The sequence below is a fragment of the Rhinolophus sinicus genome, linkage group LG07, assembly GCF_036562045.2.
Source record: "Rhinolophus sinicus isolate RSC01 linkage group LG07, ASM3656204v1, whole genome shotgun sequence".
Classification (NCBI taxonomy): Eukaryota; Metazoa; Chordata; class Mammalia; order Chiroptera; family Rhinolophidae; genus Rhinolophus; species Rhinolophus sinicus.
Window position 1 is genome coordinate 70,518,850 of NC_133757.1, and position 22,750 is coordinate 70,541,599.

The 22,750-nt window shown below is 53.0% G+C and overlaps 1 protein-coding gene across 12 annotated transcripts; it reads left to right on the plus strand.

The window, feature by feature from the left end:
- The first annotated feature begins 90 nt into the window (after positions 1–90).
- Positions 91–22,727, plus strand: ANKRD24 (ankyrin repeat domain 24). 12 transcript variants are annotated; one of them, XM_074337608.1, is made up of 22 exons: positions 95–1,147; positions 3,054–3,125; positions 9,126–9,212; positions 9,318–9,448; positions 9,524–9,612; positions 10,523–10,587; positions 11,100–11,157; positions 12,450–12,520; positions 12,706–12,812; positions 12,989–13,176; positions 13,667–13,695; positions 14,329–14,409; positions 14,530–14,637; positions 15,260–15,304; positions 15,391–15,489; positions 16,314–16,386; positions 16,618–16,748; positions 16,928–18,382; positions 20,116–20,283; positions 21,863–21,988; positions 22,230–22,295; positions 22,408–22,727. In XM_074337608.1, exons 2-22 carry the CDS (start codon positions 3,090–3,092, stop codon positions 22,483–22,485), a joined length of 3,291 nt encoding a protein of 1,096 aa, XP_074193709.1. In that variant the 5' UTR covers positions 95–1,147; positions 3,054–3,089; the 3' UTR covers positions 22,486–22,727. The 12 variants fall into 12 exon arrangements, with proteins under 12 accessions (XP_074193705.1, XP_074193709.1, XP_074193699.1 ...); XM_074337604.1 differs by having other exon boundaries at positions 91–1,147; positions 16,570–16,748; positions 22,230–22,727; XM_074337600.1 differs by lacking the exons at positions 95–1,147; positions 3,054–3,125 and adding an exon at positions 5,584–8,274 and having other exon boundaries at positions 16,570–16,748.
- The last annotated feature ends 23 nt before the right edge of the window (positions 22,728–22,750 follow it).

The following is a 22,750-nucleotide window of genomic DNA, read 5'->3' on the forward strand; positions in this document are numbered from 1 at the left end:
CCCACCAAGGCGCATGCGCCTCACGTTGACGCCGCAGGCGCCATCTTAAGTGCTGGTTAAAGAAGCCGGCTTACTTCTGAAAGTTCGCGTGAGACGGGGAAGGGGCTGTGACCCGGCCGAGAAGCTGGGGCAGCTGTGTACGTGAGAGTTCTTCAGTCGCCTCTGAAAGGAGGAACACAATCCATTTTCCCTTTTTACAAATTAGTAAAGTGATGCTCCACTTCCACTCCTCCATGAGGATAGAATCAGAGAGAAGGGACCCAGGACTGGCACTTCCAGTCCTAGGTTCTTTCCGTTGCACCTTTCAGAAATTTATAGTTACAAGATAAGTTATAAAGTTCAGGATACCTGTGGCACGGAGCAACTTGGGGCCTCATTAGGGAAGGTCTTGGACACCACTCTAAGTTATTTGAATATTATTCAGGTGGATGGTAATCTCCACTCAGTAGGACAGGTCCAGACCACCAAGAGACTAGAGAAACTGCTCAAGGTCATTGGGGCTGGTGGCCTTTAGGACTCATTTAGGAAACACGTGTTGAATACCTACTGTGTGCTGAGGAGGCACTGGAAAACAAAGGTGGCACCTTGTGGCTAATTATGGACACAACACAGTGACTGGGCTGTCGTGACTTAGTGTCATTGGGGTGCAGTGAGGGCGCCAGGGAAATGAGGGAGCTCAGAGGAGGCACCTGACCCAGCCTGGGGCAATTCGGAAAGGCTTTCTGGAGGAGAGGATGTAGCAAAGATCTGAAGAGTGAGTAGGAGTGAGATGCGGAGAATGAGCAAGTTGGGGGTGACATGGGGTCCAGAAAGAGTGTTCCTGGAAGAGGGAACAGCAAGTGCAAAGGCTGAGAGGAGAGAAAGACGGTGGCTCATTCCAGAAACTGAAATCAGTCCAGTGAGGATAGGGAAGAACCTGTGTCTTCCCGCCAGAGCCGGCTGGCCAACAGGCAGCCCCGCTGCCAACCTGTCTCCTCCCTCGGCTCATCCCCGGCCCCCTGGGGCAGCTGCCCGCTCAGAAGTGATCGGGTGTCGGAGCTGAGCGCACAGAGCTGCTGGTACGAGCTGGTGGCCCAGCTGGGAGCAGGTAACCGGAGCCAGCAGTGAACACGGTGGCCTGGTGCTGGAGTCACTGGAGCTGCAGGAGGTAGGAGAGGAAGGAAGGGAGGGAGGCCTGGGCTGGGGGCTCCCCTTAGGGTCTTGGGCTCCTTGTCCCTGAGCCCTGGTATGTGGGAGAAAGGAGAAGCCCGTGTGTGTCCCAGCCACGCTGAGGAGCCTCTTAGGCGCCCTGACACACACACATAGTGGTTCATGCACGCACTTCCCACTTCCCAGCCTTGGCCTTGCCTAGGGTATGGACCCTCTTTTCCTGCTGCTGCTCACTATCCTGCCTGGCCTTCAGGCCCTGCTTATATATCATCACCTCTTCCAGGAAGCAGCTCCCTGGATGAGGGCACTTCCCCCTCCCCCAAGCTCACAGATTCCCTCCTGCCCAGGCAACCTGTGGACTCCTCTCTTGGGTGTCTTATTACACTCTGCTCTGGGTGTGATTGAGTCCTTTAGACAGGGGCAAAGACAGGTGGGAAGGGTGGTGAGCAAAGCAGTACATTGAGTGAATGGAGTGAATTAAAGGGTGAATGAATGGATGGGGAGTAGATGGATGAGTGGGTAGATAGAGTGAATGGATGGATGGGAAGGTGAATGCATGGTAAGTCGATAAGTCAGTGGAGGGTGGATGAGGATGGATGAGTGAATAGATGAGTGGGTGGGTGTTAGATATGTGGGTGAGCATATAGGTGGATGTGTAGGTGGATGGATTGATGGGCAGGTAGATAGGTGGATGGATGGGTGGTTAGGGGGATGGATGGATGGATGGATGGATGGATGGATGGATGGATAGGTGGGTGGTGGGTGGATGGTGGGTGGTGAATGAAGCATAGTTGAAGGGTGCATGAAGGACCATGAGAAAAATGAGTTGGGCAGGTGAGTTGGTGGGTAGGGTATAAGTGCTTGGATAGGAAGGTGGATGTACAAATGAGTAGATAGGTAGGTAGAAAGAAGGAAGGATGGCTTGGAGAAGTCACGGGCAGGTGGACAGGTGAAATCCTGTTCAGACATAGGAAGGAATCCCTACCCACACACCTAACAAGACATCCCTTCAAGACATCCCTGCCTGATCTCCATACCCACATGTGCAGGGAACACAGAACAGGCCAAGGTCATAGACGTGCACGCACACACACACCTCATGCTTGTGTGTGTGCATGTACATGCATACATCCATCGCCCCAGACCTCCACCTGCCTTGGGTGACTTGTCTCTCACTCCCACAGAAGTCAGGCTGGTGTAAGGGACGTAGCTGCAAGGATGTTCTCTCTGACGATCCAAGGAACATACCTCTGTGCTAAGAGCCTCAGCTCTGGGCTTGGCCCCAAGGACCCCCTAAGTATTCAGAAAGACTGAACCAGCCCAGGTACTTTGAGCTTGTGGAGCTGTGACTGGGGCAGAAAAAGGGACCCAGCCAGGGCTGGGGGAACCCAATTTGGGGGGTTAGAGCTCTGCCTGCTGGTGAGAGACAAAGCTGATCAGAACACAGGGTTTTGGAACTAGGCTGTGTAGGATGAATAGGAGTTCACCAGAGAAGGAAAAAAGAAAGGCAGGTAGAAATTTCTAGGTAGAAATAACTGCACAGATGAAAGCTTGGAGACCAGAAAATGCTTGATCTGCTTGGGCCACAGGGAATACTAGTGAGGTAAATTATTGAGGACCTACTGTTTGCTGGGCCTGTGGTAGGGACCTTATGGAAAACTGACCACGAGATGGTCAAGAGGGGATTGCCTTCCTCATTTTAAGGATAAGGGATGTGAAACTTAGAGGTGGCAAGTGACCTGCTGAAGGGCACACAGCAGTTAGGAGATGCAGCAGGTAGGTCTCTGTCCTGCTGTAGGTGCCAGGATGGCCCAGCAAGGGGGTAGAGTCCTTTTGAGGAGGGGGAGGCAGCCGACCCTCCCGCTCACCAGCGCTGATGTCCCTCACCCCCTGCCCTTTCCCAGGTGGCCTGGGTTGCAGAGAAACACCAGACACTGGCCATGAAGACTCTCCGGGCACGATTTAAGAAGACAGAGGTGAGTCTGAGGCCACTGAGATGCCTGATGTCCCGCAACCTCAGGTTCCTGTCCTCCAGGGCCTGAATGAAGACCCACAGGCCCTGTGGGCTGTTGTCCCCCACCCATCAGATTCTTTTAGCAGCTTCCACATGACCCTCCCTGCTCAACACTCTTCCATAGTTTCTCACCACTCACAGGTTCAAGTTTACCCCTTTAGCCTCTGGCCACCTCTCCTTCCCTTTCTCTCTACTGCCCCCTGCTGCCCCAATGTCCCCACTGCTTCCTGTTCAAGCTTTCCGGCCAGCATACCTTTTCCCAGGCTGCTCCCTCTACCTGGAATGCCCTGTCCCCATATTGCTGCCTGTCATACCCTCCCCATCCCTACCAAGTTGGCTCCAATAACACTTCTTTCAGAAGATCTCTGCTCTCCCCAGCTACAGTGACCACTTGCATTTCTGAGGACTCACTTTTTGGGGGACTCTGATCTCTTGCTTTTTTCTATTTATTCAGCACACATTTGTATCAGGCACTGTTCTAGGTATAGAATAGACATCAATGAATAGGGCAGACAGAAATCTCTGCCCTCTAGAGCTGAAAGCCTGGTGGGGGAGATGGACGCTAAACAAGATGGATAAGAGAAAGTCATATTTCGTGTCACGGAGACAAAGAAAGCAAAGAAAGGAAATTGGAGTGTCCAGGGCAGGGGAGAGCATTGCAATTTCAAAGCGGCTTCTCAGCAGAGTCCTCACCAGGAAACTGATCTTATAGCAAAGATCGTAAGGGAAAGAGAGGGCTTCGTGTGCTTATTTGAAGGAGTTGAATTCCAGGGGTAGGGAACAGCCAGTGCGAAGGCCCTGAGGTGGGATCGAGCTGACTTCCCTTGCAGCTATATCTTGGAGTGTGCACCTCTGGAGGGAAATGCTTCTTCCTCAGGCACCCCTACTCCTTCCTGCCCACCTCCAGTCCCTGCCTGTGTAGGGGCTGGTTCAGGGCACAGATTAAGAGACCTAAGTGAGGATTTGCATCTAGAGTCAGGGTGGCCTTCTGTACTGGGCTTGGTCAGGCTTAACTTCACATTCACGGCACAAAGAAACCGAGGTCCAGAGAGGTTCACATACCATTCCCGGTCACAAAGCAAAGTGGCAACAGTGAGATGCAAACCTATGCATGCCTGACTTCAGAGCTCTTAGTCTCTCCACTGCGTGATAGGGCCTCCCATTCAGCAGGCATAGCCCAGAGCAATCACAGAGGTTACCTGGAGGATACAGCGCTGGAGAGGAGCCTGGAAGGACCAGGAAGATTTAGACAAGTGAAGACACGCAGAAGGAGCAAGGAGACCAGTGTGGTCAAAGGTTCGGAGTCTGGACCGGGCCTGGTTGATTCAGGGGCACTATAGGATAACGAGCGGCTTTTTCTGGCTGGAGCAAAGAACGTGAAAGGGAGTTGAGGGCAGAGAGATCCCAGCCCAAGGAGTCCTTGAAAGCCAGAAAGAAGGGGTAGGTCCACAGCCTGGTTTTAAACTCAGGTGGCTCTGGGTGCAAATCTTGTCCCCAACAAGCTGGGTGACGTTGGGTCTGATGCCACCTGTTCTGTGGCCTCTCTCAGTTTTCCCAGCTTACTATTCTATTTCTTTTTATTATTGATTTTAACATTCCTTTTCATTTTTAATTTGAGTTTTTAAATTTTAAAATTGAATGTCATTGAATTAATTTTTAAGTATTTCATTTTATTTTTGTTTTTATTTATTTGTATTCAGATACCATAAATAGCTTACCATGTGTTTTGCAGATGCTAGTATGATTAATTTTCTTAACAATCTGTGAGGTAATAGCTTTTATTAACCCCTACTTTATAGATGAGGAATGGAGGACCAGTGAGGTTAAGGAATTTGCCCAAGGTCACACAGCTTGGATGTTAGACACCAGACTTCCCCTGTTACTATGAACATGATTTGGGCTTTTGGAGCAGTGGGTGAGAAGTGCATTGAGTGAAGAGAAAAAAGGGAGAGAGAGAGAGAGAAGGGGAGAAAGAGGAGAAATGGAGAGAGAGAAAAGAATAAATGACTCATTAACCTCCTACAAAATGTGACATATGTTCAGCGTCATTCACTGTGGAATGACCACAGAATTTTTCCTCCAGTTTGGAATCAATTCCTAACTTAGATTTTTCCCATTAGTCCCAATAATTTCTGAAAAATTGTACCCAGTGGTAAACCAAACCAAGTTATTGTTGAATTTCAGGAAAAGAATTGTATTGAAGTCAAATCTTTCAAAAGGTTTTGTGCAACTGAAAAAAAAAAAAGGCACCTAATTCGGAGCGTGGGTGTTTTGATAGCTACAAGGCACAAAGTCAAGGGGGGAAGGAGGGGAGACTGACCAGTGTTAAAATGTCAAACTGGGTGTAGGGTCTCTGGGAATGCCGGGGTGGGGGTGGGGGTGGGGGTGGGGGACAGTGTTTCCTCTGAGTGAGAAGGAGATTGGGCTGGTCCAGCAGGACTGGAGCCTAGTAGCAGCTGGAAGGCCTGGAGGAGGAAGTGGGGGAGAGCTTGTCCTCTATCCCCTCCAACACACACTGGGCATCTGCCATTGTCCCTCCCTCTACCTGCCCGTCTCCAGTTTCTAGCAGGCTGCCGGAGTCAGGTTCAGCTTTTGTTCAGCTCCCCGAGGGAAGAAAGCAAACACCCGTGACTACAGAGGTCTCACCTCATGTCTCTGCAGAGCTTTTATTCCCCTCTTCTTAGCACACATGGTCCAGCCCCCACACTTTTGCTGCAGTCGCTCCCTGCTGCCTGCTGTGCCCTGCCCTCTCCATTCTGCTTCTCTAATACTGGCCTTGTCTTGTCTTCACGGCCCTAACAGATCTGATGCTTGCTCTGGGCCTTTCAGGGCCCTCTTTGACCCTCAGTGTTTCCATCCATCAAATGGGAGTTAACTGGAGCCGTGAGCCTAGACTCTCACCGACCTCCTGCCCTTATTTCAGGTTTTAGAAAAACACCACAAGAAAGAAGGTTGGGTTTTTTAGAAATTCGTAGACTCCCAGTGCCTCAACACTTCCTGGCAAAGCTCTTTCTCTCTCTTTCCCTCCCTCTCTCCTTCTCTCCCTGCCCCCCTCTCATATTTATTTTCCAGAGTGAACCATTTCTTTCATTCATTCAACAGACATTTATTGAGCACCTACTGTATGCCAGGCCCTGTTGTAGGTGCTTGTTTGGTTTAATGCTCTGTTCTTGTCGTCTTGAAATTTTTCTTCTTTTTTTTTTTTTAAAGATTTTATTGGGGAAGGGGAACAGGACTTTATTTGGGAACAGTGTGTACTTCCAGGACTTTATTTCCAAGTCAAGTTGTTGTCCTTTCAGTCTTAGTTATGGAGGGCGCAGCTCAGCTCCAGGTCCAGTTGCCATTGCTAGTTGCAGGGGGCACAGCCCACCATCCCTTGCGGGAGTCGAACCAACAACCTTGTGGTTGAGAGGACACGCTCCAACCAACTGAGCCATCTGGGAGCTCAGGGGCAGCTCAGCTCAAGGTGCCGTGTTCAATCTTAGTTGCAGGGGGCGGAGCCCACTATCCCTTGCGGGAGTCGAGGAGTTGAACCGGCAACCTTGTGGCTAGAGCCCACTGGCCCATGTGGGAATCGAACCAGCAGCCTTCGGAGTTAGGAGCCCAGAGCTCCAACCACCTGAGCCACCGGGCCAGCCCTCACATGATTTTCTTGTGTCACGAAATAGTATTCTTTGATTTTTTACCCCCAACCACTTCTAAGTGTAAAAATCATCCTGAGCTCTTGGGCCGGACAAAACCAGGCAGGGGTTTGGCCCGGGACCACAGTTTGCAGATCCTCAGCTATAGAACTTCCTGCATTTTATGCTGAATGAGGTCGCTGGAGGCTTTTGAGCAGGAGAGAGAGAGGATCTGATGCAGGCTTTAGGAAGCTGGTGGACAAGCGACAAAGGGGATGAGGACAGAAGCCAGGAGACCAGAGAAGAGGTGTCCCCCAGATGGAGCCCTCGGTGATGGGGCTGGACCATGGGCGAAAAGGGGTGAACCTGGACATAGTTTACAGTCGGTAGGGTTGGCTGGTGGATTGGGTTTGGGGTGAGAAAGAGGGGTCCGATGATGCCAGAACTTGGCTTTAGCCCCTGCGGGGATGGCAGTGTCCATGGCACACTGCGGCGGGCTTTTGTCTGAGGTTGTACAGCATCCAGGACAGGCCCAGAGCAGTTGGAAATCCGAGGCCTGAGCCCAGAGATCCATTTCAGTCTCCCCTCTGGACAAGCCAACCCCTTGGAGTTAGAGCCAAAGGCTGTGTCCTCTCCGTCTTTCAGTGATTTAACTAAGCACCTATTATGTCCTGCATCCCCAGGAGTCAGCATTAGATATGCACATGGGCCCAACCACATCTTTCTTTGATGAATGAATTCACATTTATGGCTCACTTGTGCCAGCCACTGTGCTGAGTTCTTCCTGTGTAGTATCTCCTGTGCTCCTTCAGTAACCCTCTGTGGGAGATACTGTTTATTTCCTGGATGGCGAAAGTGAAGTCCAGAGCAGGTAAGTGTCTTGGCTGAGTCACAGAGGTGGCACATGCAGGGGATACAGAGGGCAGGTGCCTGGATTCAAATTCAGGTTTGTCAGACTACAGAGCCCCACTGGCTGTTGAGTGAATGAATGAATGAGGGATGAATGAGTGAATGAACAAATGAGGGAGTTTATGAATGAATGGGTGAGTGAGAGGGATGGCAGAGCAGCAGTGGGAGGCTGTCTGTCCAGGGCGCAGGTCAGGAGTCACCTGTGATCCCCCCACCCCCACCTGCCAGCTAGGCCAGCTGGGAGGAGGTGGAGACCATGCAGGTAGGCGGGTCCTTAGAGATCCAGTGGGCAGCCTGCCGGGGTGAGTGAGTCAGGCCCTCCTCTTGCCACATCCTCCTCATAGCAACCAGGACGGTGCCCCTCCCCCAGAGCCCAGACCCCTCCCTGGCTCTCCCCCCAGGATGGGGGAGGGGCCACCGGGAGGGGGGCACGTGGTGGAGGGGGCAGTGCCGGGTTTGGCACACCGCGCCGGCCCCTCAGACCCTTCCGGCTCCTCTGGTCTGATCGCCTCCCAGAGCCCGGCTGACAGTGCCCTGGACGCCATGAAGCAGCTGTGTCTGTGCGCTGCCACCTCCTTCACGGTAGGGCCAGGGGAAGGGGCGCGGGAATGGGTGGGACTCAGGTTCTAACTTTCCTCTCCCCGCCCGCCCCTTCCCAACCCCTGACCACGCTGGGCCTAGACACCCCCTCCCCCAAACCCTGAAGGATGAGTGGGGAGGGGGCAGATGGGGGTGTATGGATGGGGCGTTTGGGGAGACAGATGGGGGGACTTTGAGGATAGATGGGGACACTTAGTAGGATTGAGAGGGCATTTGGAGGATAGTTTAGGGGAACAGTTTTGGGTAGAGTCATTTGGGGGGCAATTTTGATACTACTTTGGGGGACTGTTTTTGGTAAAATGTACTGACATTTGGAGAACAATTTCAGAGGACATTTGAGAAATTTTTGGGGAGGACATTTTTGGGACAGACGTTGGGGTCACTTAGGGGGATGATTTTGGAGAACACATCAAGAAGTTGGGGGAGACATTTTGGAGTGCATTTCAGGCTACAGTTTTGGGGGGAACATCTTTGAGGACATTTGGGGGACAGTTGTGGCATTTCAGAGGCTGTGGTAGAAGGATAGATGGCAGAGAATGGTTCTGAGGGACATTTAAAGGGACATTTGCAGGGGTTCCTATTGGAAGACTACTGAGGATAGTTTGGAAAGACGTGTGGATCAGTTTGATGGGGTGATGGAAAGGTGACTGTTCACTAAGAGATGGGCTGGGGGTCTAGGTGTGGGGAACAAGTTTTGGAAAGATGCTGAGGGCTGATCTGGGATGGTTTAATGGGAGGACGCTGGCATGGGGTGTTTGAGGCTATGGGCCTCGGGGCAGATGTTGAGGGACACAGGCTTGGGGGACACTCTCTTAGGCCCCCTCCCCCTACAGTTGCGGCTCAGCCCCACTGACCTCGGCTCCTGCCCGCCCTGCGGCCCCTGCCCCATCCCGAAGCCTGCAGCCAGAGGCAGGCGCCAGGCAAGTGCCCAGGGGCGGGGGTGAGAGCCCGGAGCCCCTGCCATGGGTAGTGGGGAGAGGTCAGCGGCTGCCCAGCCCCATGGTCTTCTGGGTGTGCCCCCGCAGAGCCAGGACTGGGGCAAAAGTGACGAGCGGCTGCTGCAGGCTGTGGAGAACAATGACGCCACACGGGTGGCCTCCCTCATCATTCGCAAGGGGCTGGTGCCCACAAAGCTGGACTCCGAGGGCAAGTCCGCGTGAGTGCCCACCGCCTGGGGGGTAATGGCTGAGGGGCGGCTACTCTGGGCTGACTCCTCACCTTTGACCTCTAGATTCCACCTGGCGGCCATGAGGGGTGCAGCCAGCTGTCTGGAGGTGATGCTGGCACACGGCGCCAACGTCATGAGCACAGACGGGGCAGGTACTGCCCACTGGGCCCCAGGGTAGGGAGGAGGAACTCAGACCAGGTGCCTAGCCTGAGGGTCCAGCCAGGCCCTGCTTCATGACCCCAGTTCCTGCTGAAAAAGAGGGTTCCCTTTAGTGCCCCCAGGGACTGTGGCTCGCCAAGCAAGGTGAGTCAACTTGTGGATGAGGAATAGCTGGGACTCAGGTAGTTTTTGAGTCAGAGGAAATAGTTGGAATGGAAGAGTATGTGAGTTTGGGAAGTAACTGGGGGCATGAGAATAAGTAGAGTTTGGGGGAAGTAGCTGAAGTATGTGGAGTTCAGAGGGAGCGGGAGCTCTGGGAGTAGCTGGGACAAAAGGTGAATGTGGGTCCATGACTTCACTAGATACCTGAGGGAATAGCTGAGATAGAATGCATGGCCAAAGGAAGTACGTAGTTGGGGCTCAGGGAGTAAGTAGGGATGGGGCATAGCCATGTCTGAAGCTTAGGCAACAGGCATAGTGGCCAGGATGGATGGAGTAGCTGGGGATTCCTAGAGTATAGAGACAGGGACAGCTGGCACATGGAATAGCAAGGTTACGTGGATTAGCTGGGACACATAGAACAACTGTGGATTCTGAGGGGCACAGCTGGTGCTTCAGTGTAGCTGAACACAGAGTAGCTAGGGATATGGGGAGTTGCTGGGGCGTAGGGCTCGAAGAGTGGGTGGGTGTGGAATGTAGCTGAGATTAGGTTGTCGGGGACACAGACTAGCGGGGGTTGGAGAGTCTCTAACCACACAGAGTGGCCTGGTTTTGAGAAGTCCCTGGGTTGGGGGACTTTCTAGACACAGGAAAACAGAGTCATCACAAATAGTTGACACAGGTTGGGGAGCAGCCGGAGACCCTTGAGCAGTGGGGCCCTAGTAAACTGTCTCTCCCTTTCAGGTTACAGTGCCCTCCATCTGGCGGCCAAGTACGGGCAACCACAGTGCTTAAAGCAACTGCTGCAGGTCATTTTCGTTACTGTCTCAGATACTCCCCTGCCCTAACTACTCCTGAAATCTAGCAATTCCCTGAACCCCCCGGATACTCCCTGGATCCTAGGTATTCCTTGGCCCCTTTTACTCCTGAGCAGCAGCTATTCCTTGGACAACCAGGTGTTCCCCGAGTGTGCAGATACTTCCCGCACACAAGACATACTCCCAATACCAGGTATTTCCTGAGCCCCAGCTTCTCCCAAACCCTAGGAACTCTCTAACCACAGGCACTCCCGGGGCTCCCATCTCCTCCCCAAACCCCCAGCTGCTTCTGAGCCCCTAGCTATTCCCTTTTCCTCACCAACTTTCATAAAAACAAAGTTACTTGGCCCTAGAGTGAGCTCCGCAGACAGGTAGGTGGGAAGGGAGGAAGGGGTGAGGCAAGGTGCCTGAAATATAGCAGAGCCAAGGAGGGGCAGTTCCTAGAGAAACCAGCAGTGAAGAGAGATGGCTGTGCTTCAAGTGACCTGTCGTCCTGTCCCCAGGCGTCCTGCGTGGTGGATACTGTGGACAGCAGTGGGTGGACGGCCCTGCATCACGCAGGTGGGTGCAGCCAGCCTCGCCCTGCCCACCATGGCCCAGAGGGTGTTAGACTTGGGGGTCAGTCTACCCGGGGCCCTGGGGACCTGCTGAGAACCTTCCGCCTTCCTTCGCCTTATTCCTCACTGAGCACCTACCGTGTGCCAGGCTTTGGGCCTCGGCGACCCTTTGAGCCACAGACGATCCCATTGGATAGACAAGGTCATTGAGGTTCACCCACGAGAAAGTAGGGAGGACCGAGGCCATTTAACCCCAAAGCACAGCCTACTGTATGCCAGGCCTGGGGGAGGACGATAGGGGTTGACCAGAGTGTAATCTCCTTGGAGGAACTCCTGGGGAATCTCAGGAGGGCCAAAGGTCCAGGCAGCCGCGACGTATGCTCATCAAATCCAAATTCCTCCCCCACTCACTTGAGCCAGAACCCAGCACATTGTCCACCATGCCTATGAGATTCTGGAATGGCTTTCACTGATGATTCCAGAGACATGTGTCCTCCTGGGAACACAGACTAAATTGGTGTCTGCTTTAGAGTTTTATTGTTTTCAAATTCCCTGCAGTTGGAGTACACTGCCACCTAGTGGTAGTAATGCCGTTGGTCACGCTGTGGAAGCTCATTGGTGTTTTCCATTCAGTACCTATTTCTTGAGAACCTGCCATGCGCCAGGCTCTGTTCTAAGCGTTGGGATTACAGCAGTAAACAAAATCTCATACTCCCTCGGGCACCCAGCAGCTGTCAAATAGAGTGTGTTGACTTTTCCAGCAACACCTCTCAGCACGAAGCCCTCCCTGCCCTTTTGGAGGCTGCGGACGTCTATACCACCTCCCCGTCCTTGACCTTACCAAGCTCTTTGCTCATGCAGTAACCTCTCCCTCCCCCTTCCCCTCCAAAACTCAGAGCTCAGAGAGTCCTGAGACGCCTGCCACACCCCGGCTGAGTTCTGATCCCGCTGGTAAATGTTAGCACTTTCTGTGTGAGGGTGTGGTACTCAGTGGGTGCACAATAAATGCTGGGCAAATCAACAAGGGAGATACGTGAACATCAGCCCAAAGTTCCACCTTAAGAGGGAACCAAGTGGAATGTGGAAAGTGCTCAGGACTCTCTCTGCCCCCGACCCCATTGGGTGACCATGGACCTGGTTGGGCCTTAATTTCCTCATCTGTAAAATGGGATTCATACTTTTGTTATTTATCTTCCAGGGGAGGTGGGGATTTCTCATGAAATAAAAGGTAAGAATCACACCCAGGCATAAGGCCCCCAGAAAATGTCTACCACCTACCCTTTTCTCTTTTCCCAGCGGCTGGTGGCTGCGTCTCCTGCTCGGAAATGCTCTGCTCCTTCAAGGCAACTCTGAATCCCCGAGATCGGGTGAGCTTCTGGCATTTTTGGGGAAAGATAATGTACTTGATGTTTGCTGCCACCAAGTGCCAACATCCCAGGCACAGTTTGAAAAGTGTAGAAAAGTTTGAGGCGAAGCCCAAGGGCAGTCATGTAGGCTTCCCCACCTCACAGGGTCTCACGTCTCATTTCATCCCTTTCCCAATCCCCACCAGTTGGGCACAACACCCCTCATCATAGCGGCTCAGATGTGTCACACAGACCTGTGCCGCCTCCTCCTGCAGCAGGGGGCTGCCGTGAATGACCAGGACCTGCAGGGCAGGTGAGCATTTCTCCTCCCAGCCAGTCCATCGTGTTCTGTGTGACCTCGTGCAAGCCTCTTAACCTCTCTGGTTGGGGGAATCTCCTTGGCCTCCTCCCCAACCCAGGCTGGGTGTTGAGGAGGGCATGGGGGTTTGAGGATGTCCTCACCCCCTCAGTAGCCCCCTCTTCTGGTAGGACGGCCCTGATGCTGGCCTGTGAGGGGGCCAGCCCCGAAACTGTGGAGGTGCTGCTGCAGGGCGGGGCCCAGACAGGGATCACCGATGCGCTGGGCCAGGATGCAGCTCACTACGGTTCCCTGGCGGGGGACAAACTCATCCTGCAACTCCTGCAGGAGGCAGCTCAGCGCCCCTCACCACCCAGCGGTATGCAAGCCCCACCTGTCAGCAGGCACCCTCCTCCATCTCCTTCCAGGCAGTTTTTGTTCCCCCTTTCCCTCTCTACTGTGGATAGTTTCAAGGTACCCCTGTTTACTGCCTTATGGGACGTTTCATGGCTACCCTGCTCCGACTCAGGACACTTTCAAGGAGACCCAGAGCTTTTAGAATAGTCTAGGAGTCCGCTCTACTTTGTTCGGTGATCCTTATTCTTAGATCTTTGACTTTCCTTAGAATTGACAGCCCACTCAACCCATCCTGGAGATGCCACTGTCCTCTTTCTTTTTAGAGTTTCAAGGGCCCTCCTATCAGCATTTTGCCAAAGTGGTTGATTCCTACCTTGAAAGTTTTGGTTCTTGGGGAATCAGGAAGCCCCCTGTAAGTTCCCTGGGCTCTCCAGTGCCCTTCCTAGGGCAGGGAATGGAGTCCCTAGAACATAGAGCCTGACCCTGCTTTCCTCTCTCCCCTGCCCTCCCAGAGGATGACTCAGGAGAGGCGTCTTCTCAGGTATGCATATCTAAGCAGCGAATGAGTCCTCTGCCAGTGCACACACTACCTTCTCCTTGCCGCAAGCCCTGCGGGAAGAGAAGGAAGAGAGTGACCCCTGCCCCATGGTTATGACTTGGGAGAACTTGTTTGGGAGGAATGTGACCTTCAGGGTACACTGCCACCAAGTAGCAGCATCACCCACTGCATAACTCCCAGAACTGGGTGAAAACACTGGGGGGATAGGGCCAAATCATGGGGTTCGGGTGGGGTGATGAGGGGTCTGAGATTAGTGAGGGCTGTTGTAGTCAGGGAAGGAGGCAAGTTTGGCCTCTCTCCCACTCCCAGCTTCATACCTTCTCAGCTCTACAAGGAAAGGAAACTTGTAGACATCTGGTCCGGTTGGGGAAAGTCCCAAGGCATGGAGAGGGGCAGAGAGTAAAGCATAAGATCTGGAACTCTCAGGGGATGTAGTCTCATCACCTTTTATGCTGGGGTAAGTGAGGACCAGAGAGAAGCAGGGCCTTGCTCAGGATCACGCAGGAAGTGAGGGCGGAATTGAGGCTGGAGACAGATAGGAGGCTGGCTGGGTTGATTCATTTGGGTGGGAGGCTGGCATGGCCTCCATGTGCCCCTTCACCCCCTCCCACCCAGAACTCTGTATCCAGCCATGAAAAGCAAGGGGCTCCTAAGAAGCGAAAGGCACCTCAGCCCCCAGCCAGTGTCCCTGTGCCGGTGAGAGATGCCCTGGCCATGGGGGCGGGGATGGGGAGGGAGAGGCACTGGCTCAGATGTGGGACGGGACAGCCCTTGAGCCTCCTGTAAAAGTGGTGGGTCGTGGGGTGGGTGCGACAGGATGATCACGAGGCCTATGAGGAGATTGTGCGGCTGCGACAGGAGAGGGGCCGCCTGCTTCAGAAGATCCGGGGCCTAGAGCAGCACCAGGAACGGAAAAAGCTGGAGGTGAGGGGTAGCAGGGACACAGGCCTGGGCTGGGAGCAGTTCTGGGGGGAAGACTCCTACCTCGCCATGCTCACCTCCTCCCTCTCGCCCCCTCGCTCACTCTGCTCCGGCCACACGGGCCTCCTCACTGTCCCTCCAACACCCCAGGCCCTGTCCTGCCTCAGGGCCTTTGCATGTGCTGTTCCTTCTGCCTGGAACACTTCCCCCAGATGTTCCTATAGCTCCCTCCGTCACCTCCTTCAGGTCTTTGCTCAAAGACACTTTCCCTGCCTACCTTATTTAAAATTGTAACACTGCTCACTCACTTCCCAGTTCCCTTTATTTTTATGCAAAGCACTTAGCTTTCAGAGTTACCACATATTTTATTCATGTTCACCCATTGACTGTAGGCCCACAGGGGCAGGCATGGTGGATGGTTGCCTGGCTCATGGTAGATGCTTGATAAGTACTTACAGGATGAACAAATATTTAAGTGAGTGCGTGGAGTCTGGCACAAAGTCAGCACCCCCTGTAGTAGGTGCACAGCAGACATCTGTGGTTGGGATGGAGGGTTACTAAACAGGAGGTGGGCTGGGGAGGCCCCCAGCCTAGGTCCAAGCCCTGTCCCCTCTTCTTTTATAAGCTGCCAGAGGCGGAGGCCAGCTCCCTTCACAGCCTGGAGAGACAGGTAGGGGGAAGGTGAGGGAGAGCCGCCCCCCAGTTGCCTAGCATTTCTTCCTGGAGACTGGCTGAGCGTCCACTGCCCTCCTCCAGGTGCAAGAGCTACAGCAGCTGCTGGCAGAGAAGCAGGAGGAGAAGGAGAGCCTGGGACGGGAGGTGGAAAGTTTGCAGAGCCGACTGTCCCTGCTGGAGGTGGGCTGGGTGGAGAGTGGGGGACCGGGCCTCCAGCGGGCGGGGCCTCAAAGCAGTTTCACAACAACCACACTAATATACATACAGTCTCACACATGCAAACACACCAGACGTACAATCACACACAGATAACACACATAATAGAGACTTCTCAAAACAGATCTCACACATACACACGAGACAGACAACCACCCTCATATACATGTGGTCTTACACATATAATAGGTAGACACACCAGTGAAAGCAGTCACACACAAACATCACAAATATATACACAAGCAAACACTTATCATTCAATCATACGCATAGATGACACACCCACAAATGCGTGTATACATATATTTCTCCAAATACACAATTACACAAGCACAAACACTCAGAATGCAACCATGCACACACAATGGACGAAAGCACAAGTGCAGAATCACACGCAGTCACAGGAACTCACACAGGAGAGGCGAGGGCCACTGCACAGAGGCACACACTCACGTATACACGTGCTCACTGCAGACCCACAAACCCCAAACCACACACATGCACCCCACCATCCGTCTCGCAGTCCTGTGCACCCAGGCTGCACACAGAACCTCAGTCACTGGGGTTATGTGACACACTCGGGCAGCGACTGAGCTGTTTACTGATCTTCCTCAGAGCCCCGCAGAGTCCTGGGCACGCAATATTTGTGGGCCAAACACAGCCAGTCCAATGCTTGTGGGGAGTCAAACAGACAGTGAAGACCTCTGTCTACTGTAGATTCCTGGGGGGAAGGGCCGTGGGGATGGAGGGGGACAGGACCCCAAGCTGGATGTTGCCCCCTCCCCCAGAACGAGCGGGAAAACACCAGCTATGACGTGGCCACCCTGCAGGATGAGGAGGGTGAGCTGCCTGACGTCCCAGGTGAGCCCTGCCCCTCCCACCCACGCCCCGACCCCATCCTCTCCCCACGCAGCCCCACTCGCCCAGTCCTTGGGGTCCCAGGAGACAGAGTCAACCCACAGGCATGGAGAGAGTCTGAAGCTGGGAGGAAGGTTGGCCCTCACTTGTAATTCACTCCCCGGGGGCCCCAACCCACCACTCCAGACTCCCAGCTGCGTGGGACCCCAGGGTCTGACTCTGCGCCCCTACCAGGGGCCGAGGTGCTGCTCTCCAAGCTGCTCTCCAAGCGGCTAAGCCCATCGGTCCAGGAGCTCTTGACCTCGCTGCAGGAACAGGTGGCCGCCCTTACCAGACAGAACGAGGAGCTGATAGAGAAGGTCCAGGTGGGGAAACTGAGGCCCGGGAGACTGGACTGCGGACTGATTTTAGGGATAATTCCCCGAGCGAGTTGGGGTGAACACATGGTTAAGTGTGGGCAGGGAAGGTGGCAAGACCAACCTGTGCCCCTATGGCCACTTCAACTCCCGGTGACTACTCCCTCCCCACCCCACCCCACCCCCAGATCCTAGAGAGCTTTGAGAAGGATGAGATGGAGGCAAATGGTGCAGCCGAGGTCATCCCTCTGGCCCTCTACAACTCTCTCCGGGCTGAGTTGAACCAGCTGCGCAGGCAGCACGCTGAGGCCATGCAGGGCCTGGAGCAGCAGGAGGTAGAGGGGACCCCTGGAGAAGAGAAGGCAGCCCCTGGGGAGTGCAACGACACAAGAGACATGACCACCAGAAATGGGCCAACAGAAATGGAGCTTGATGGCACCGTGGCTCCGGAAATCAAGATGAATGGAGTGGAGACCACAGACGATGAGGAGGCTGCAGGCGTTGAAACTGCAGAAGACAGGACTTCGGAAGTAGCTTTCCCGGGGGCCGAGGCCACGGAAACAAAACCCATGGACACCGAGGCCACAGAAACTGAGGGTGCAGGAGCTGGAGCCTTGGAAACTGAGGCCACAGATGCTCCAGAAGAAGAAGGAAGCCTGGAGACAGAGGCCTTGGGAGCAGAGGCCACAGATATGAAAGCAGAGGAACCAGAACTGAAGGTCAATGGACTGGGTGTTGTGGAGGGAGAACTCGCAGGCACAGAGACCACAAACGAGGAGGCCACCTCCCCGAGTATCCCCAATGGCCCTGTCCTATATCCTGGTGCTGCCGAGGCCTCGGAAAAACTGCAGACCGAGCTGGAGACCAGGATTCGTGGCTTGGAGGAGGTGCTCCGGCAGCGGGAGCAGGAGGCAGCCACGGAACTGGAGGCAGCCCGTGGCAAGTTCGAGGTGGAGGGCAGCAGGGCTGGTGGGGGAGGCAGCGGTGACACGGTCCAGCTGCGGGCTGCCCTGGAGCAGGCCCGGGAGGACCTGCGAGACCGGGACTCTCGCCTCCGGGAGTTGGAGGCCACCTCGGCCTGGCTGAATGAGGCCCGAGCCAGCCGGCTGCTGGCTGAGGAGGAGGCCCGGGGCCTGCGGGCAGAGCTGGCTCGGCGGGAGGAGGTGCGGTTGGAGCAGATTCGAGAGCTGGAGGTGCTACGGGAGCAGCTGGCCACCGCCATGGCCACCGGTGAACAGCAGCAGGCAGCAGCCGCTGAGCTGTGCCAAGCACGGGACAAGGCTGAGGCCCGAGCCGCTGAGCTGGCCGCGGCGTGCGAGGAAGCTCGACAGGGCCTGGCAGAGCTGCGCGAGGCCTCCGAGGCGCTCCGCCACTCGGCAGTACCGGCCTCCGAGCATCACCGGTTGCAGGAGGAAGCCCTTGAGTTGCGAGGCCGGGCAGCCAGCCTGGAACAGGAGGTGGTGGCCATAGGCAAGGAGGCGGCCCGACTGCGGGCAGAGCTGGAGCGAGAGCGTGTGGGCAGCGTGGCCCGCTTGGAGCACGAGCGTATAGTGGGTGTATTGAAGGCCGATGTGGCCCGGCTGGAGGGGCAGCTGGAGGAGCTAGGACGCCGCCATGAGAAGACCAGCGCTGAGGTCTTCCAGGTGAGCATGGCTGGGCCCCCAGCAGCCACGTGGTCATCTGTTTTGACCCTGCAACCTTGGGATATTTCCATCACATAGGTTTCAGTCCTACAGACACTTGAGCTTACCAGTGTTTCCTGGTGGACCTATGACCCTGCAGCCATTCTGACCTCCTGGATGTTTAAACTTGTGTTTTCTTTAAAACCTTTTGGCCATTTCGACCACATCATTTTTTGTAGTGGTTAGCACTTTTTGCGATCTGTTTGTAAAACCTGTGTATATCCGAAAGTCATGGAGAAATTCTCATATGTTTTCTTTATTGTTTTAGTTTCACAATCATTTTGATGCTTTGGCTCTAATTGTGTGTATGGTGTGAGGTAGGTATCAACATTCACTCAGTTATTTGCAAGCAGTTTTTTTTGGCCTGATGTTTTTACCTAATGTTCATTTTCTCTGCTGGTCAAAATGACTGTTTTTTCCCCAGCTGGCTCTTTTGAAATTGTCTTTTTATCTTATCATTTTGATGTTTTGTAGAATGACATTATGCATTCTCATAATTTTTTATCTCACTTTGAACCCAGTAGATTTTGATGCTGAGGTGTTTTTTTTTTTCAATCCAGGGAATATTTATTTTGTCCCTGATGGTGGACCTTTTGACTCCATCTTTTTCCTTAAATTAAAAAAAACAAAACAAAACAAAAAACTGGTAACTGTTTCAACAAATATAAGAATAAGAAACTACGTTCGTTACTCCTCAGGAAAGCATTTTTCGCTCTGAGTTTCTCTTTACTCACCCATACAATGGATATAATATATCCTAATCCTCACATGGAAATTAAGTGGTTCAATTTACATTAGTTACTTAGGAAAGTGATGGTATAAATGATTTTTAAAATGACAGCCAGAATTTTTTCCCGAAGAACACCCTCTTTTAAACCAGTTAAACCCTTGATCTTCTTCCTAGAATTCACAGCCCAACCTAAGTATGGCCGTCTTCCTGGATATCTTCTAAATTTTACCTGCCTCATGATCACTTCCTTCTCGGTTAAATTTTACAAGTCTGATTTGATTTATCAATTAGTTTAGTTTTCTTTTCATTGTTAATGTGTAGCCAATCTATACTAATTGGAACACCTAATTGTTATCCATTTTCCCCTGGATCTGTTATTTCTGTAAAGGCCAGTTTTCCTCCCAGGACCAATTTTTACAATTCTAACATTGCTCCAATCTTGATATTTCTGTGAAAATGCAGTCATCATTTTTTGGACATCTATTTGTTTTTCATCCAAATTCTTCTCTTTTTCTTTCATTTTGTAAGACATCTACAAGTCTTCAACCACTGACAGAGCAAAGGACATTAGCAATGATGATGATGATACCACCAACTCAAATATAGGACTTACTGTATGCCAGGCATTGCTATAAGCGTAATCCATGTATATGCTCATTTTATCCTCTCAACTACCCTATGAAGTTGGGGCTATGATTATCCTCATTTTACATAAGAGGAGACTGAGGCACAGAGAGGTTAAGTCATTTACCTGAGGCCACACAGCCAGCAGATCAGAGTTGCTTGGCTGGGTCAGAATGTTCATAGTGCCCAGGGGAATCCAGAACTTCTCTGAGTCAAACTCTTTGAGGTCAAAATGGGCTTGAATGTCCTCAGGCCAAAATAAAGGGTCAGAGGAACTCTGGGGTCCAGGCATATTTGGAGTCCAAGTGTCCTCAGGGTCATGTATGGGCTTGGGCCACAGGTGCAGCGGGAAGCACTGTTCATGAAGAGTGAACGACACGCAGCCGAGGCCCAGCTGGCCACAGCAGAGCAGCAGCTGCGGGGGCTACGTACCGAGGCCGAGCGGGCACGCCAGGCCCAGAGCCGCGCCCAGGAGGCCCTGGACAGGGCCAAAGAGAAGGACAGGAAGGTGAGTCCTCTTTTCCTGTGCTCAAACGGGGGCCTCCACTCAACAGAGATCGGAGGGAACCTAAGAATGGCCCAGCTAAAAGCGTTCTGGGAATCCGTTTTCCAGATGGGAGACTGAGGTGCAGAGAAGGAAAGGGACAGCTCCGACCCACAGGCTACTATTCCAACTACTAATTATAACCACAATAAAAATTACTGAGTGCTTATTGTATGGTAGGTTCTGTGCTGTGCATGTAACACAGATTAACGCAGTTAATCCTCTCATCAAGTTCCAAAAAGATTGGTGCTTTTATGATCCCCATTTGAGGAAACTGAAGCACAGAGAAATGAAGCCATTTGCCCAAGGTCACACATCCATGCATTGGCTTCACCAGGGTTCACACCCAAGTTCCCAAGTTCTTTTATTAAATAATAAGGATAATGATAACAGGCCTCTGGTGATTGAGTTTGGTGTTTTTCATACACCATCACTTTTAATCTTATAATCCTAAGAGCTAGAAAGCATTTTTTTTTTCAGGAAGCATTTTGTCTTCATTTTCCAGATAAGCAAACTGAGGCTGAGAGGCAAATTGAGTGGCTCAAAGTCACACAGCATGTCAGTGGACAATGGGTGTGACCTGCAGAGCCCCAGGTGCTTTAGCACAAAGAGTCACCCAGCCCCAACTTGCTGTGTGACCTTGGACAAGTCACTTGACCTCTCTGAGCCCGTTTCCACGTTTGCAAAATGATAAAATTGTAGTGGATTGTAGTAGATTGTGGTTTATTTGTAGCAGGGTTCCTCCCCCTCAGCACTAGTGACACTCAGGACCCAGTCACTTTCTGTGGGGGGGCCGTCCTGGGTACTGCGGCGTGTTGAGCAGCATCCCCAGCCCCACCCACTCAATGCCAGGAGTACCCCCAGATATTGCCCAGTGTCCCCTGAGAGCAGAATGGCCCCTGGTGCATTTATTGCATGTCTGCTGTTTGCCAGGCACAGTTTAAACTTAATCACTGTTTAGAAGCACATCACCGTAACTGGTGAAAATCATGATTCTCCTTATTTTACAGATGAGGAAATTGAGGCTCAGAGGGGTTAAGTCATCTTCCCAAGATCTCCTCTGAGAAAGGGGTAGAGAACAACCCAAACCCAGGGCTGTCTGACCCAGCCCCACCAGGCTTTCTGCCTTCCTAGTCTCTCAACCTCTCCTTTCTGGAGACTCCAAGAGGGGGTGTGACAGGATTGGCAAATGTTTGCTGTAAAGTGCCCAATAGGCAATGTTTTTGGCTCAGCTCTGCCATCGAAGCATAAGACTTAGGTGACATGAACACAAATGGGTGTGGCCGTGCACCAATAAAATTTTATGTATGAATATGGAAATGTGAATTTGTTCTAATTTTCACATGTCATAAAATACTTTCTTTTTTTGACTTTTTACCCCACCCCCAACAATTTAAAAATGTGCAAACCATTCTTAGCCTGATGGATGGAGTTTGGTAGCCTTTAGGATGTGACCTCCCCTTACATGCCTCTGTCCCACCTCTCATCACTGCTGCCCCCAGTTCTGGGCTCAGGGTGACCACTGACTCCCCCCCCCCCCCAGATCACAGAGCTCTCCAAGGAGGTCTTCAGCCTTAAGGAGGCGCTGAAGGACCAGCCGGCTGCCCCAGGCAGCCCTGAGGTGGAGGCCCTCCGTGGCCAGGTGAAGGCTCTCCAGGGGCAGCTGGAGGTAAGAGCTGCCCATGCAGGGACCCTGGGAGAGGGCTTCAGGGTGGGGTGCGTGGGGTGGTGGCAGGAGCCTGGGGTACACGTGCCAGGCAATGGAGGAAAACATTTCAATATTTCAGCAACCGGCACCATCACACTGGTGCATGCCATCAAAATAGGGGCTCGGGTGCAAAGGCGGTGGTTTGGCATGTCCTGGGGGGGGGGGTCTTGCTTGTCTGAGCACCCCTCCCCCATATTCACAGGAGGCTGCCAGGGAACACAGTGCAGTGGTGGCCTTGTATAGGAGCCACCTCCTATATGCCATTCAGGTGAGTCAGCCCTGGCTTTGGCCATGCCACTGGCTGCTCTCCGGGCCTCAGTTTCCACATCTGTACAGTGGCAGGGGCACCCAGGGCTCTCCCTGTGCTCCTCCCACCCCAGGGCCAGATGGATGAAGACGTGCAACGGATTCTGAGCCAGATCCTACAGATGCAAAGGCTGCAGGTTCAGGGCCGCTGAGCCTCAGGACATGGACCCTCTGCCCACCAGGCCCCGCACAGGGGTGCCAGGGCTCTCGACTGACTGACCGTCTACACTAGGAGAACAACCTGCCCACCCCCTTACTGTCTCTGGATGTCTGACCATCACTCTGGCCCTGACTGTGCCCCCCAGCCCCCACCGGAGAGTCTGTGAGTCCCTTTCTCCCATCTCATCGCCAGACACCACCCCAGGAATAAAAGCTCATGGAACAGAGGACAAAAGCGTGTGGCCTGATTGCTGGGCT